Source organism: Diadema setosum, chromosome 1, assembly GCF_964275005.1.
Source record: "Diadema setosum chromosome 1, eeDiaSeto1, whole genome shotgun sequence".
Lineage (NCBI taxonomy): Eukaryota > Metazoa > Echinodermata > Echinoidea > Diadematoida > Diadematidae > Diadema > Diadema setosum.
Genome location: NC_092685.1, coordinates 8,692,265 through 8,706,723, shown reverse-complemented (window position 1 = coordinate 8,706,723; position 14,459 = coordinate 8,692,265). Strand labels below are relative to the sequence as shown.

At 37.5% G+C, this 14,459-nt stretch overlaps 1 protein-coding gene across 1 annotated transcript in view; it reads left to right on the top strand.

The window, feature by feature from the left end:
* The first annotated feature begins 3,764 nt into the window (after positions 1-3,764).
* Positions 3,765-14,459, top strand: part of LOC140235297 (ryanodine receptor 2-like) — a 171,708-nt gene continuing 161,013 nt past the window's right edge. The window contains exon 1 of the mRNA XM_072315328.1: positions 3,765-3,890. Coding sequence (XP_072171429.1) covers positions 3,846-3,890 — 45 coding nt within the window. The 5' untranslated portion in view covers positions 3,765-3,845. The remainder of the gene's footprint in view (positions 3,891-14,459) is intronic.

Here is a 14,459-nt window from a genome sequence, read left to right as displayed (position 1 = left end):
GATGAGTGAATTCAGAGACTCCAACCCCAAGCATCTTCTGATTTGGAGATTCTCCCGTCTGAAACCCCTAGCAAACGGGAGACTCCAAGTTGATGTGCAGCCGGTTGATGAAGTTGATGAAGTTCCTTGCGGCCGGGATCCAGGAAGCTCTAGGGTTCTAGATGCTCTCTTGTGCTATCTAAGGCTTATTTTTCAACATATGATGGCAATAAGTAAGAAATCCTTTCCAATGGGAGACACAGAGCCAGGGCAGGAGAAATTAAGTCTCGAGCAGGAGAATGGGAAATTTTGCAAAAATGGGCTTTCGGCGGGAGATCTCCGTTCGAAAGCGGGAGAGTTGGGGTCTGTGGTGAATTTATCCTTTGCCTATTTCCAGGTATCCTGTCAATTGTCTGTACATTGAGAAAGAAGGGTTATAATGGGGCAGAGAAGTGCTATGATATTTGAAGGGTTTGATGGCAACATTGAGCTAAGCACTATTTTAAAGCATTTTACAGTAAGTCCATCATCAGATAGAACAAAATAAAATCTTTCCAGTGATACCTCAATTGTAAAATAACAAGGAATATTCTTGAAGTTATGATTTGAATTATCCCACAATTTCTCATTATTTTCACTGTTTTGTTTTTTTAACAGCATTTATCACTAATATCCCAACTTATCAGAAATGGAGTTAACCCATTTTGTGATCAAACTCTTCCACTTATATGGTAACTCAGACATGTAAGCAGATCAGAATGCGTCTTTCAGTCATTAATCACCTCAAGGGTATATTTCAGTTCATATAACTTGACACAATGTATATGCATGTAGATTTTTTTCACTGTCTCTGTCTCCATCTGTCTGTCAATATGTCTCTCTCTCTCTCTCTCTCCCCATCTACCTATCTATATACTAGTATAATATATATATATATATATATAATTATGAGAAGAATGAGTCTCAAACACGCCATATGTAGATCCAACAAGAAAGATTTTATTCACAAAATTTTCAACCCACCTCGGGCCTTCATCAGTGTAGTGTGTAATAGTACAATGATAAGTCTTTGCAAACATGAATCATAACAACATAACATCATAACAATGCTCTGCATGTCATACGCGCAGAGCATTGCCCTGGAGTGTTGATACATCTTGTATAACTTAAGCAACACTTGTGGAGAATAGGGTAGAAAATGATGTACAATATAATCTCAACAAAAACTCAACTCAAACTCAATATTAAGTTCCGAGTATATATAAATATATATATATATATATATATATATATATATATATATATATATATATATATATATATATATATATATATATATATATATACAAGGTGGCCTAGAAAGAACTGAACACCTAAGATCTTTAATTTCAGCAACATTGTTGCAGATATGTCATTATTTTGCATGCTATTGGAAAGGCCATTCTTTTTCCAATAGAATGAGACCAAGTTTTTTAATTTTGGTGAATGCGTTATGATTTTAGGACCATTTTTGCCAACATTTGCAATTTTCAAAATGTGATCATTTTGCACTCTCAGAGATACCGAAACCAGCGAGAATTCGGCTTGCCATAAAACCAGTTACGTTCACAATGTGTGGAATGTGGTTGTCATTGTCCGTTACCATTGTGAATGAGACGACCTGACGACAATAAACACCGTCCGCCCCACATTCTGCGCATATCAAGCATCAATTACAAATAGAGAAGAGATTGTAAGAAATGAGCTAATGATAATGTTGCAGTATTGATGCAACAAAATATCAGAGCATGTTTGCAAAGACAAGTATAAAGGCAACGTATAGGAGACGTATCTATTCCTCTTGTCAGGCAGTCGTCTGGCCTAGAGATAACCATGGAGAATGTGTTTGGAATATATACGTCTTTGTTTGTTTGCAAAAACTTATCATTTTACTAGTATACACTATACTGACGAAGGCCCAAGGTGGGTTGAAAATTTTGTGAATAAAAACCTTCTTGTTGGATCTACAGATGGCGTATTTGAGACTCATTCTTCTTATAATTATAACATTTGAAGTCCAACACATGGAAAATTCCAAGATACATATATATAAAATATATATTACACACACACACACACACGCACACACACATATTCACACATATATCACAAATATTTGTGCAGTGGGGTGAAAATATGTACCTGTGAGTGATTTTGCTTTCTATTCACAGTTGCATTGTTCTCACCAGTTTTTAGGGTTTACAATATTTCAACATCATGGCCCATATCACATGCTTATTTGCAACTCAATCTGGCATCAATAGCTGTCGTCACTGGAAACATTCACTCCTCTTCAGTTGCTCACCTATGATTATTTCTTTGACCAGATACTTTCACAGAATAGTGATTGAGATTTCTGTAGGCCCTCTACTTGCAAAAAACAAAAAACAAAACAAAATAAAACAAAACAAAACAAGACATCAGCAACAACAATATCTACCAACCTAACACTGAATGAAAAGGCACAGAATAAAAGTGGTGTACTATGATAAAAGTATACATACTTCACCTTTGACCTCAAAATACTCCAAAGCAAGTTGAAACCATGGCAAAGTGCGTTAGCCAGACAAGTTTCTTGGTGCAACCTCTGATGAATTATAAGCAAATTCTAAATAGTGAAAGATGAATATTGAGTCCTTCTGAGAACTGCTTTGGCTTTCAAATTTATCATAAAAACATTTTATTTCATGGTAGGCTTTTTTCCTGTAAATTCATTATAGCACATAAGAACTACATCTATTTTGCATATCATTACCAGGTACCTATCTTCACTCATGAAAGTGCAACCCATGGGGTTTGATATGAAACAAAAAAATGTAACGTACTAGTATAAGAAGTGACAAGAAGTTGACAATAGATGGCGCTAATCTTTCCCGTGAGAAGACGAAACACAGTTGTCGGCTGCAAGTACGAAGTCGTCGCATGCTTTCATCAGATCCAAGGCTCGCTGAGCGGCTACACCAACATCAGCACCGGGCCTTTCCCCGTCTCACCGGGTGCGGTTTCGGCAGTGCCAGTGGTAAACGTGGAAAAGGACAGTATCACGTCAGCCCGTTTCTATGCCTAACATCGGTCGCTACTGCATCATCGTGCTCGATCGCGCTGGCATAGCGCACATTCCGAACATATTCTCCCGGTCTCTCTCGCGCCGCTAGTACATCTGTGCTCTTAGCTAGCTAGTTTGCTGTCCATGGATATCTCTAGGCCAGACAACTGCCTGACGAGAGGAATAGATACGTCTCCTAATCCTGCCAAGTGCTTGGTTTAGACCGGGGTAAGGAGGAATCGGAGAGGCTGAGATTTGCACGTCTTCTCATGTGGACTCGTCATCGGGTGAGGGAAAATTCTGGGTAGTTGCCTTTACTCCTCGTACCAGTAGCAAACCATAACAAGGTCGACTCCTATCAGAGCCTGTTGCCTGCTGCCTGCCTGTTGCAACCATTTGGAAAGGAGGCCAGCGGGCCGCTAGGCCGTGCCGGTCGTTCTCACTCACGCACTAGAACTGTTTGGGATGTTGATGCAACAGGCTCCAACTAATGGCAGTGCTGGTCTGAGATAACTTCACTTCAATATACCATCGGTAGCAGCGTAGATAGATCTACACGACGGTCTGTCACATAAGCATAGACCTATCTGTATACCATTGCTACATGCACCTCTAACCTAAACTGGACAGTGAGATTTTATTCTTGGAACATATTGACTTATCCAAAGCGACCTACCATACGTAGATGACTCTAATTGCTGTTAAATGCACCATTGCTGGATTTTGAGTATTTCTCCTTTCATTTTTCTTGATCGGGATGTAACTAGGAAACCCTACAAGAATGTCGACACCAGACGCTGAAGATGAAGTTTCCTTCCTAAGGACCGTAAGTAGATCTAAATTTACTGTTAAATGGTTCTGTTTAACTGTTGCATCTCATTCCTGGGGTGGCAGGAGCCGTGGAACGTTTTTCAGTATTACTATGAGAGGGCCGGGCTGTGGGATGGGAGGGGGGGGGGGGTGGTGTCAAGGTCAATGGAACCTGTGTACCCCCTGCTGAGATGGGATGAATATAATTGTGGAATACTGTATACGCCATATATTTCGCGAGTCTAAATTTTCGCGAATCGGGAATTCCCGACGATTTCGCGAGTGATTAAATTCGCGAGCGTGGAGTCCTGCACTGAGCGGAGAAATGTACACGTGTAAGTAACATTCGATCACATCGGGGATCAGAGTCAATATTTTCGCGTGTCTTTAATTTCGCGAATAGCACAGACTTGCGAAATTCGCGAAAATAAAAACCTCGCGAAATATTTTCTGTATACAGTGTTTGGAAATTGACATTCATTGGTGTTGTGATTTTTTTTTTTTTTTGACGAGCCAATTTTTTTTTTTTTGGGGGGGGGTGGGGGCTGGAATGCGCCCCCAGTTCTGTGACCCTTGTGTAGATTAATGCTCAATTGAATTGGTATCTTTACGACCACATAGGGCCTTATTGATAATGTGTCAAAGCACTTTGTACAATATATGCAATGAGCAGAAGTTGTGGCTGATTGTGAATAAGAAAATGTTCAAAGAAAACATATTGCTTCAAATTGATTCTTGCATCAAGTTGTGTTTTTGTTGCAATGGATTACAGACAGATTGCCCTGCATAGATAGGTTCAAAACACCAATCATTCAGTGTTTTAGAGGTAGTCACAAAAAATAAAAATAATGGTCATTAACACTGTACTTGGGTTGGACTTGAACCAATGACCTCCTGTTTGCTATGCAGGTATCACATCCACTAACCTGCTGCTATAATTTCCCATATCAGGCATCTGATCTGGTCATTTATAAACTCTGTATTTTCCTTGTTTTCATTTAATAGCAGTGGGAAAGTACCATTAGTACCCACTGGAAGTTGTATTTATCACGGTCTAACATCAAGGCACTTGAGCACTTGTTTCTTGAAAGTGTGCGGTGGGTGAAACTTTTGTGACAGAGGGCAATTTCCAATATGTTAACACATGAAAAAAAGATTAATATGCACTGTACACATGGTGCTGCTTGTCGAGCTATGAATATGTGTACATTCATGGATGCAGTGATGTATACCGTTGTAGAGCTTGAACTGGCGCTGAGTAGAAAATTGTTACTGGAAAGTTGTAAAAAGTTATAAATTTTTTTTTTTCTATTTTACTACTCAAGATGTGGGATTTTGATAATAAATTAAACTGGCTAATTTTGGGGGATACAACATTAATTGCCCTCATAGGATTGTATTGCCCGAGTTGAACAATTTTACTTTTAGACAATAAATGTTGTATTCCCCTCACATTTGCCAGTCATGTAAAATCGTTGTCTCACATCAGTTGGCAAGATGTACTGTACTATATCTATGAGGAAAATTTTTAAAATGTGAGCAGAAGTAAACCAGTTGCCAGAGGAACAATCTTTTTTTTTTTTTTTTTTTTTTTTTTTGGGGGGGGGGGGGTGGAAGGTTAAGAAATGATGCAACCAATGCCAAATTATCAGAAACCATATAATGTACTAATGAAATCAACTGCTTTGATTGATTTTTAGATAGAAGTGTTACAACTCCATTCAGGTTTTTGAAGACTTTGTTTGAGACCAAAGTCCTTTCTCAGCCACTCATTCTTAATCAGTATCATAAACTAGGTCATCAAAGGTCAGTGTCTAATTTGTTTTGAAATGAATGTTTACAGTATGAACTGGAAGTATAAATCCAATCCATTCTCAGCAAACTTATTTTTGCTTTTGTCGTATTCATTATACTGCACGATGGAACAAGCGTGGATTTCATGCTTCAAACATGCCCTTAGCACACTGAATCACTGAAAGAAATTATCTTATAGAGTACTTATATAGTGGGTTTTGACACCTCTCTCTCTCTCTCTATATATTTTTTTCTGACTCCACCACCATCAACTTCATTATATCCAAAGTATAACATGTTTATCATCGCATAAATTTGCTTTTCCGGTGCCACATTTTCATACAGTATGTACACTGTACATTGCACTTCCATGTTTGCCTTTTGTGCTTAACTGTATGCGATTGCAGTATTTCCTGTTTGCTTTGTTGGTACCACTTAAGGTTTGCTTGCTTGTGCCAAACATAGGCCTACTGGTTCATTTTTCAACAAATTCTATTGATTGTATTTTTCTTTTACCTGATGATACAGGATGACATCAAACGTGTTGGACACTGTTGTAGACAGATGTTTTAAAAAAACAAAACAAAACAAACAAACCATGAACAGGCCAACTTTGCAGTTCAGACAAAGGAATGAATGGTTATTCAGGGCTATCGTACACCATTCAATGAACCCATCATCACTCTGCTGTTTCTAATTAATTTGTTGATACCATCACAGGGTGCTACATTAACTTTTCTTTTTATACCCCCGCCACATATTGTGTGAAGGGGGTATATAGGAATCACCGCGATTCGGTCGGTTAAAGGTCCAGTTTACCTTTGGGAGCAGTGATTTCAAAAATGTTCAAGATATCACATTTGATGCATATGTGTAGGTCTGCTGTATCATAAAACATCCTACCATATGAAATATTTGCAATGAAACCTAAAATATAAGGAGATATCAGGGTTTTTCTTCATAAACCGTAACTGTATACGGTTTAGTCTGGAAACATCTTTATTATAACTATTGTTCACATTTTGTGTATTAAACAACACTTAACATCGATTATACGGATTCAAATTTTGACAGTGGTTGTTTCTATCCCTAACTCACATTTTAGAACTATTTTAAAGCACTAATGCTGGGTTTTTGTTTCATCTGCAAATGGTAAATTATGCCTTTAAATTTAGTATGTATGATGATCGGGAGGTGTAGTTATGCAAGACACCAATGCGTTATAAGAAAAATGTGTTGCCATGGTAACCACTCTTTTGTATCAAATTGAACCATTTAATCTATATGAAGGTGAAACTTGGTGTGTATGATGCCCTTTAAGTCTAATTTTGCAAAATGTCCTTTGTATTTGTATCGGACAATGCGTTGCCATGGTAACCACATTTCTTTTTTTAATCCTGTGGAGTGAACTTCTTCCACAGTTTTCAAGCAGTTGAAACCAAATTTGGTAGGCATTATGGCCCTGAGTTATAGATGTGGAACACATAATTTTTGTGTTTGTCACACAAACCGTTGCCATGGTAACCACAATTTTACCAAAACCTTGCAGATCGAATAACTTTTCCATCATTCAAGCAATTAAAATCAAATTTAGTATGTATCATGATCTATAAGTGTAGTTTTGGAAGACACCAGTGTGTTAGTTTAAGGAAAATGTGTTGTCATGGTAACCACTCATTTTTGTATCACAATAAACTATTCAAGCTATGAAGGTCAAATTTGGTGTGTATGATGGTCTTTACACATGTAAGTGTAGTGATGCTGGGGGAAAGCATGTTTCCATTTGCTGTAAGTTTTATACTCAGTGTCAACTCTGTAATGTACAGTAAACTAAAATTATTCTGTTTCCAATTCGACAAATGCACAAACTTGGTATTAACGTCATTGCCCTCATGACATCACATACTATAAAGCAACACTAGGGGTGGGGGTATTAATCACCTTCAGTGATAATTTTAGTTTAATACTTGCCTGGTCAGGTAAGCAGATTTTTAAATTGTTGCAGAACACTTGCCCAAACATGAATTTCATTTGCCTGAAAGGAAAGTCCAAAAATGTAAGAAACTTTCTTATAAATCACTTGCAAGTCAAGGGCTGGGTAAAACACAATCATTTGAATGAATAGCACATGTTGATTCACATGCTTAAACACAGTGGAGCAACAAACATGGTTCGATTGAGTGTTGGTGTTACATTGCATCGGGGCTTCTTCACGTACGTGTAGGTATTGGGAAGTTACTGAAAATGAAATGAAATTAAAGTGCATTGCATCACTAAGCAGTCATCACCTGTGGGCTTCTGTATGGTTGACTTCATGGATTTGAAGGGGGAAGGGGAGTGAAAAAAAGGTTGCTTCAAAACTTTTTGATTGCCCAAATCGAGCAAGCATTTTTTTCTCACTGTTTCAAAACACTTGCCACAGGTAATCAGTCAAGTGTTGTAAAACACCTTGACAACGTACATGTACTTATTTGCTGTCTCTATTGCAGTGTTATTACAAATGACAAAACCTGATTCGGAAATAACTCAGTATTTCATTATCCTGGTATACTTCTTTGTCGCATGATGCTTCGGAAGTTGATGCAATATACCAAGGGTGCACTTATCACAGGGAAATGCATTGGTGCCTTCACTGCCGAGCAAAGGTCACAATACTGAGTTTCATTTTCACTCTATTATAGTCACTGGTTGGAAATAATAGTGGTTCGTAGTTTTAATATTTATGGGACCATGGTGCCAGTTTTGTTCAAACATTGGGTGCTTTTCATGAAAGGGTCTTTGTTAAATGTTTACAAATCAATTGCAGACTGTCCATGCTGAGACTTGTGATTGTTATCATGCATCAGACAGGGTATGAAGACCTTCACTATTATTAGTACCAGTAGTTATTTTAGAGAGAATGCTACAATGATATGACAGGTCTCGTGCTTGAGTTGGACCACATGTTGTAACTCCGTGGTTGCTGTGCAAAGTAATTCTATACTCCATTCCACCATATATCATTACCTATTCAAAAAGTTATGTAATGCTATTAATTTTTTCTTCACTTTACTGCAAAATACTAGAAATTAGGTAAATACTGTTTTTGCATGTATACAGATGTCAATATTGAAGTTCCTCAGCAATGTACACATTATATACATAGTACATCATACAAAACAATACATGAAACACCAATTGGAGATTCTGTATTATGTATCTAATGTTACAGATGTGACAGATAATAATAATACAGGGTACTTATAATGCGCCAGTTCCACATAGTTAACGTGCTCAAGGTGCAGTAGAAGAAGTAAGTTATGAAATACAAAAATCCTTACACAAACATGCGCATGAAAATGAATGACACAATAATGATAATGAAAAAATATACATCATAATGTACAATTCTACTGGGAAATGGTCATGAACAAATGAGTCTTGAGGGCAACTTTAAAGGAGTCAACATTCGAAATGTGATGGATAGCTTGAGGCAACTGATTCCACAGGAAAGGTCCAGCATGTGCAAACGACCGATCCCCCCATGATTTCTTCGTTTTTGGAACAACAAGCAATCTACAATCGGATGACCATAAACATCTGGAAGGATTATAAAATGTCAGTAAATTAACATTGTACTCTGGGGCAGATCCATGTATGCAATGAAAAACAAATAGTAATAGTTTAAATACAATGCGAGATTCAACAGGTAACCAATGCAATGAGGACAAAACAGGGGTAATGTGAGTATTTCTCCTGGTAAGGGTAACAACGCGGGCTGCTGAATTTTGCAATTTTTGTAACTGTGAAAGTTGAGATTGTGGTAGCTGAAATAGGAGTGCATTACCAAAGTCAAGTCGTGATGATATAAGAGCATGAACTATTTTTTCTGTGGCTGAACGAGTTAAATACTTGCGAATAATGCCCAAATTGCGTAACTGATATCTCACAGATTTATAGACAGCAGAGATCTGAACAGACATGGACATTGTAGAATCAAATAATACTCCAAGATTTCTACATGATTTAGATGGAGCACTAACCACATCATTGTCAACCGTCAAAGAAGGAAGACTAACCTTGTCAAGTAGAACCTTGGAACCAATAAATAACAACTCTGACTTTTCCTGATTTAACTTCAATGAATGCGAGCTCATCCACTTTTTGATATCATGGATGCAAGCCTCAAGTTTCTGAATGATGTCAACGACATTTGTTTGGGTAGGTAGAAATGATGTATATATCTGGATATCATCAGCATAACAATGATAGTTAAAAGAGTGACAATGTAAAATCTCTTTCAAACCAGTCAGATAAATCGAGAAAAGCGTTGGGCCCCTGACAGATCCTTGTGGGACACCACAGTCTTATGGAGCAGGATCAGATTTTGCATTATTAACACAAACAACCTGAAACCTTTCAGATAAGGCGTGTCTTCATCAGCCCGAAGTTTCAAAATAGCGCGCTATCTTGCGGTTACCAAACTAGTCCGATGTCAAAATAGCGCGTTATCTCTGTAGTGAAGACGCAAATAGCGCGCTATTTGATCGGGAAAATTTCCCCCAAAATCTTGGTCTAGATCGTCAACTAGAGCGCTAATTCGTGAAATAGCGTGCTATTTTGGGTGTGTCTCCATCAGTCCGAAATTTTCTCGATCTCTCACCGCTTCTGGTTAGCCAGCTGGCAATGGAAAGCGCATGTACAAGCTAGTGATTGTGTATAGTACATTACACGCACGGTGTATTCAAGGATCACATGTGTGTACTATAGGCCTACTGTTGTTGACATCTTTAAAACCAGGGAGGTGATTTCTCTCACCTCCCTATTAAAACTCAGTTCCGTGCATGCTAGCTGTTTTTTTTTTTTTTTCTTTTGTGAACTTCTTCTTCTGGTCCACTCTACCTTAGCTGAAGATTCTTGCAGATTGTGTGCATTTTGGATTTGTTTAAACATTGCAATTCGTTAATTTCATATAAGATGCCTCACTGGACAGAAGAAAGAGTAGCGTTATTAATATCCCTTTGGAGAGAATTTGCTGCACTGCTCACCTCCCTGGTTGTAGAATCGTACATACGGTGATATAGGAGATTTTGAGCGGGGAAATCCACTTTCGAACCGCGAGCCAGGCAGAGTAATATTGCAAAGTGCGCATGCGTCAATTTTCGGACTAATTTCCCGAAGCAGGCTGTACGAGCTGATGAAGACGCACATTCGCTGTATCGAGCTATTTTCTAAGACCGCAAAATATCCCACTAGTTTGAACTTCGGGCTGATGAAGACACGCCTATAGGTATGACTTGAACCACTCAAGAGCTTTACCATCAACACCTAATGACTTCAAAATATTCACCAGAATTGTATGATTAACAGTATCAAATGCTGATGATAAATCAAGCAGTAAGAGAACAGTAATCTTTCCATCATCCATATCTCTCAAAATATCATTGGATAAGTTAACTAGTAAGGTCTCAACGCTATGATGCGGCCGATATGCTGACTGACGGTTATCTAAGAGATTATTTTCCAGCAGATAGTCTGATAATCGTGAAAAGACAACACACTCAAGGATCTTGGACAAAAATGGAAGGTTCGATACAGGCCGGTAATGCTGCAGAGCCTCAGGATCAAGGGATGGCTTCTTTAACAAAGGGTGAATGTGAAGATCTTACATGTGAATGTAAGATGTTACAGATGGTGCCCATTACTGTCTTTCTTGTAAAGTTTAAAACCTTTATTAGAGTGAATGTCCATTCTGTGTTCAAGGTGAACTGAATAGATAAAGTAGTTAATTACATTGTAAATATATATGGATGGTGAGAATTTGATAAAAATTGGCAAAAAATGAAGTTATGGGGTCATGTTTTCTGTGGATATAGTGATATGGTTCACAATCATGATATGTAGTGCAAACAAGATGAGGTGATTTTGTTGTGCCCATACAAGTCTACCATTCTTTTTTGCAATCTGAAAGTTCCTGTTACGATATGAATTTAAGAGGAAGACCTTTACTATCAAGCACATCAAATTCAATACGCACTGCATGGTAAGGAAATACACCCACATTATGGAACTCTATGACATATTTGCAGGTACAAAGTTGTTGCTAGACATCTCAATTGTATCCGAAATGGACACCCTAGTGAATAATTCACCCACATACACTTTCTGTGTAGATATTGAATGACTGATGTTTCAACTACTTCGCACTGAAACTTTGAATGAAGCACTGTCCCCAAGAAAGAGACTGATTCCCTCCCCCTCAAGCTTGTTATCAGCAAGCCTATGATAACAGTTTTATTTTCAATTTATTTGGGCCTATAGCCATGCTACATGTATGTATTCTGTAGCGGCTTACTTTTTTTTTTTTTACTGAGTCTCATTTTGTAAACAATTGCGGCACAGTACTTGTACGTGAACATGATATTATCACACGGACATTAAGGTTCTTTATGCCTATAGAGAGAAAATCAGCATGAATGGGCCATCTCACATCAGTCCTAAAGAATTTGAATGAAATACGAATGCATTTTTTTTTTCTATGTGGTCTTTCATGAGTGATGACACACTGTTGTTAAAGCAGAGTGCACTGATTTTTCAGTCATTGATAGGATGTAGAGCAGAAATGTGTTTATTGTGTCTTCGGCACATTTGAAATCCTTCACCCTAGATATTGGAAGCGCAATGCCAGACTGGCCAGTAGATCAAACATACTAGGTGACTCGCCATATAGGCTGTGATTGATTGTCTCTTGGTCCTATCCACTACTATCTGCATTGTATCATGCACCAAACAGCCTTGAAATCATTCACCCTTGATGGTGGCAGTTCAATCCATGATTGGCCAATGAATCCAAGTCATAGGTAACTAGCTCTGGTTGAGTTCTGAAGGCAGTGTGTGTTCCAGTAACAATGACTCTGATAGACATGTACACTATTTTGCTCTACTCTAAGGGAATCTTCCTTGTTCATACACAGAAATTTAGTTGAAGTTGTCATTCCATTACTATACCAGGTACTGTAAAAGTAGATATTTTTCGCATGCATAATTTTTTTGTGCTCAGTTTTGTAAGGTAAATCTTGCCTGTTTTTTATTCCGCAGAATCAAGACATCCATCATTGGAACATTTGGCAAGCAAAAATATTTGCGTGCTTTTATTTTTGTATTAATTTCTGGTGCAAAATGCATGAAAATTTTCATGCCACAAAAATATACACTTTAACAATATGCTGATAAGCTGTACAATGAGTAAATTGTGTGAGATATGTTTCAGATGTGATTTTACCAACTGAAATCAATATCCCTTGGGAATTCTTGAAAACACAATTGTTAAGAATAAGTACACACTAAAACTTGAAGTGTGGCTGAAGAGACCAAAGAAAATTCAAGAATGAATTTCATTAATTATGCTGTGCCATTCTTCTTGTATGCTGTGCTATTCTATTCTTTTAATGGGTCAATAGAGATTTTATATTAATAGATATTAATAACACCTCCTGCTTCTTCAAATCCCCTGATTTGTAACTCGGTCAGTACTACGCCTCAAGTTCCCTCTCTGTTATGCACCCACCCTCTGGAGCACTTTACCTATCTCTGGTCATACTGCTCCAACTCAGGAGACCTTCAAGACTAGACTCAAAATGTATCTGTTTAATCAATTCTTTTGCAATTCATTGTAGTGTTTTTATATCATTTGTAGTACTTATGTATTTTGTAACCATACTGCTATTATTGGAATAATTATTGTAAAGTGCATCTTACTATGGACTTCATTGTACCAGGTGCTAAGAAGAAACAGAGTTTATTATCATCATATAAAGAGTTAAGAGAATTGAAAGAAAGAACAAGAATGCAAGATTCTTTGCCATGCAAATCTATTTGGTTAAATTCTAAGAACAGCTTATGTTTCCTACATTCAAGAGTGTTAATTAGTAGACTGGAGAATTCATATAATGGTGATGTAAGGTATAAAGTTTATGACTTTGTAACTTATCAATTTATATAGAGTGCACATGTATGAGGTCTCATGTAGACATTCATACATTCAAAAATTATCATGACATTATGATGTGCAGAGTAAACATTGATGAACTGTTTTGAGATACTGTATGGTTGATGTTTAAGCCAAAGGCAAAGCTCTACATTGTGTGTATGTCTCTGTGATCTTGAATGTTGTATCGTATATTTCCAGGGTGATTAGCTTATATCAAGTAGGCATCAATCTGCCATGCTCATTCACAGTGACTGTATACATAATTCACAGTTTTATCAGAAGTATTACATTAATTTTTAAAGGCCCAGTGTGGCACCATGCCAATGAAAGTGCACCTGAAAGTGTAACTCTTAATACAGTAGGTATTAAATGTTAACATCTCTTTTTCAGTAGTTTTTTCTTCTTATTGTCTTTTCAGATTTTTTTCCCCCGTGGTAAAAGGTTTCTCTTTTTAAAAAGAGAAACTTTTGTATCTTCAGTGGGGAAAATCAGATAAATTCTTTCTGGGAAAGTGAGATCATGTGTTAGAAATCAATGTTCTTAACCCCCCCCCCCCCCGAAAAAAACAAACAAAAAACAAAGCCATGGTTCATGATCAGATAATCATTGTGTATTTCATGTTTTAAAGGTACTAGCCCACATTTGCAAACCCACGAAAATCAAAACTGCATAAAACAGGTCCAATATGACTTCAAGTACAAGTTATAACAGTAACATACCTCACCTGGTTGCTTTTTGTCTATACCATTCGATAAAAGAGAGAAAATCATCGTTTTAAAGTCAATTTTCAGACCGGGTCAACCCAACCCAAAATCGAATTAC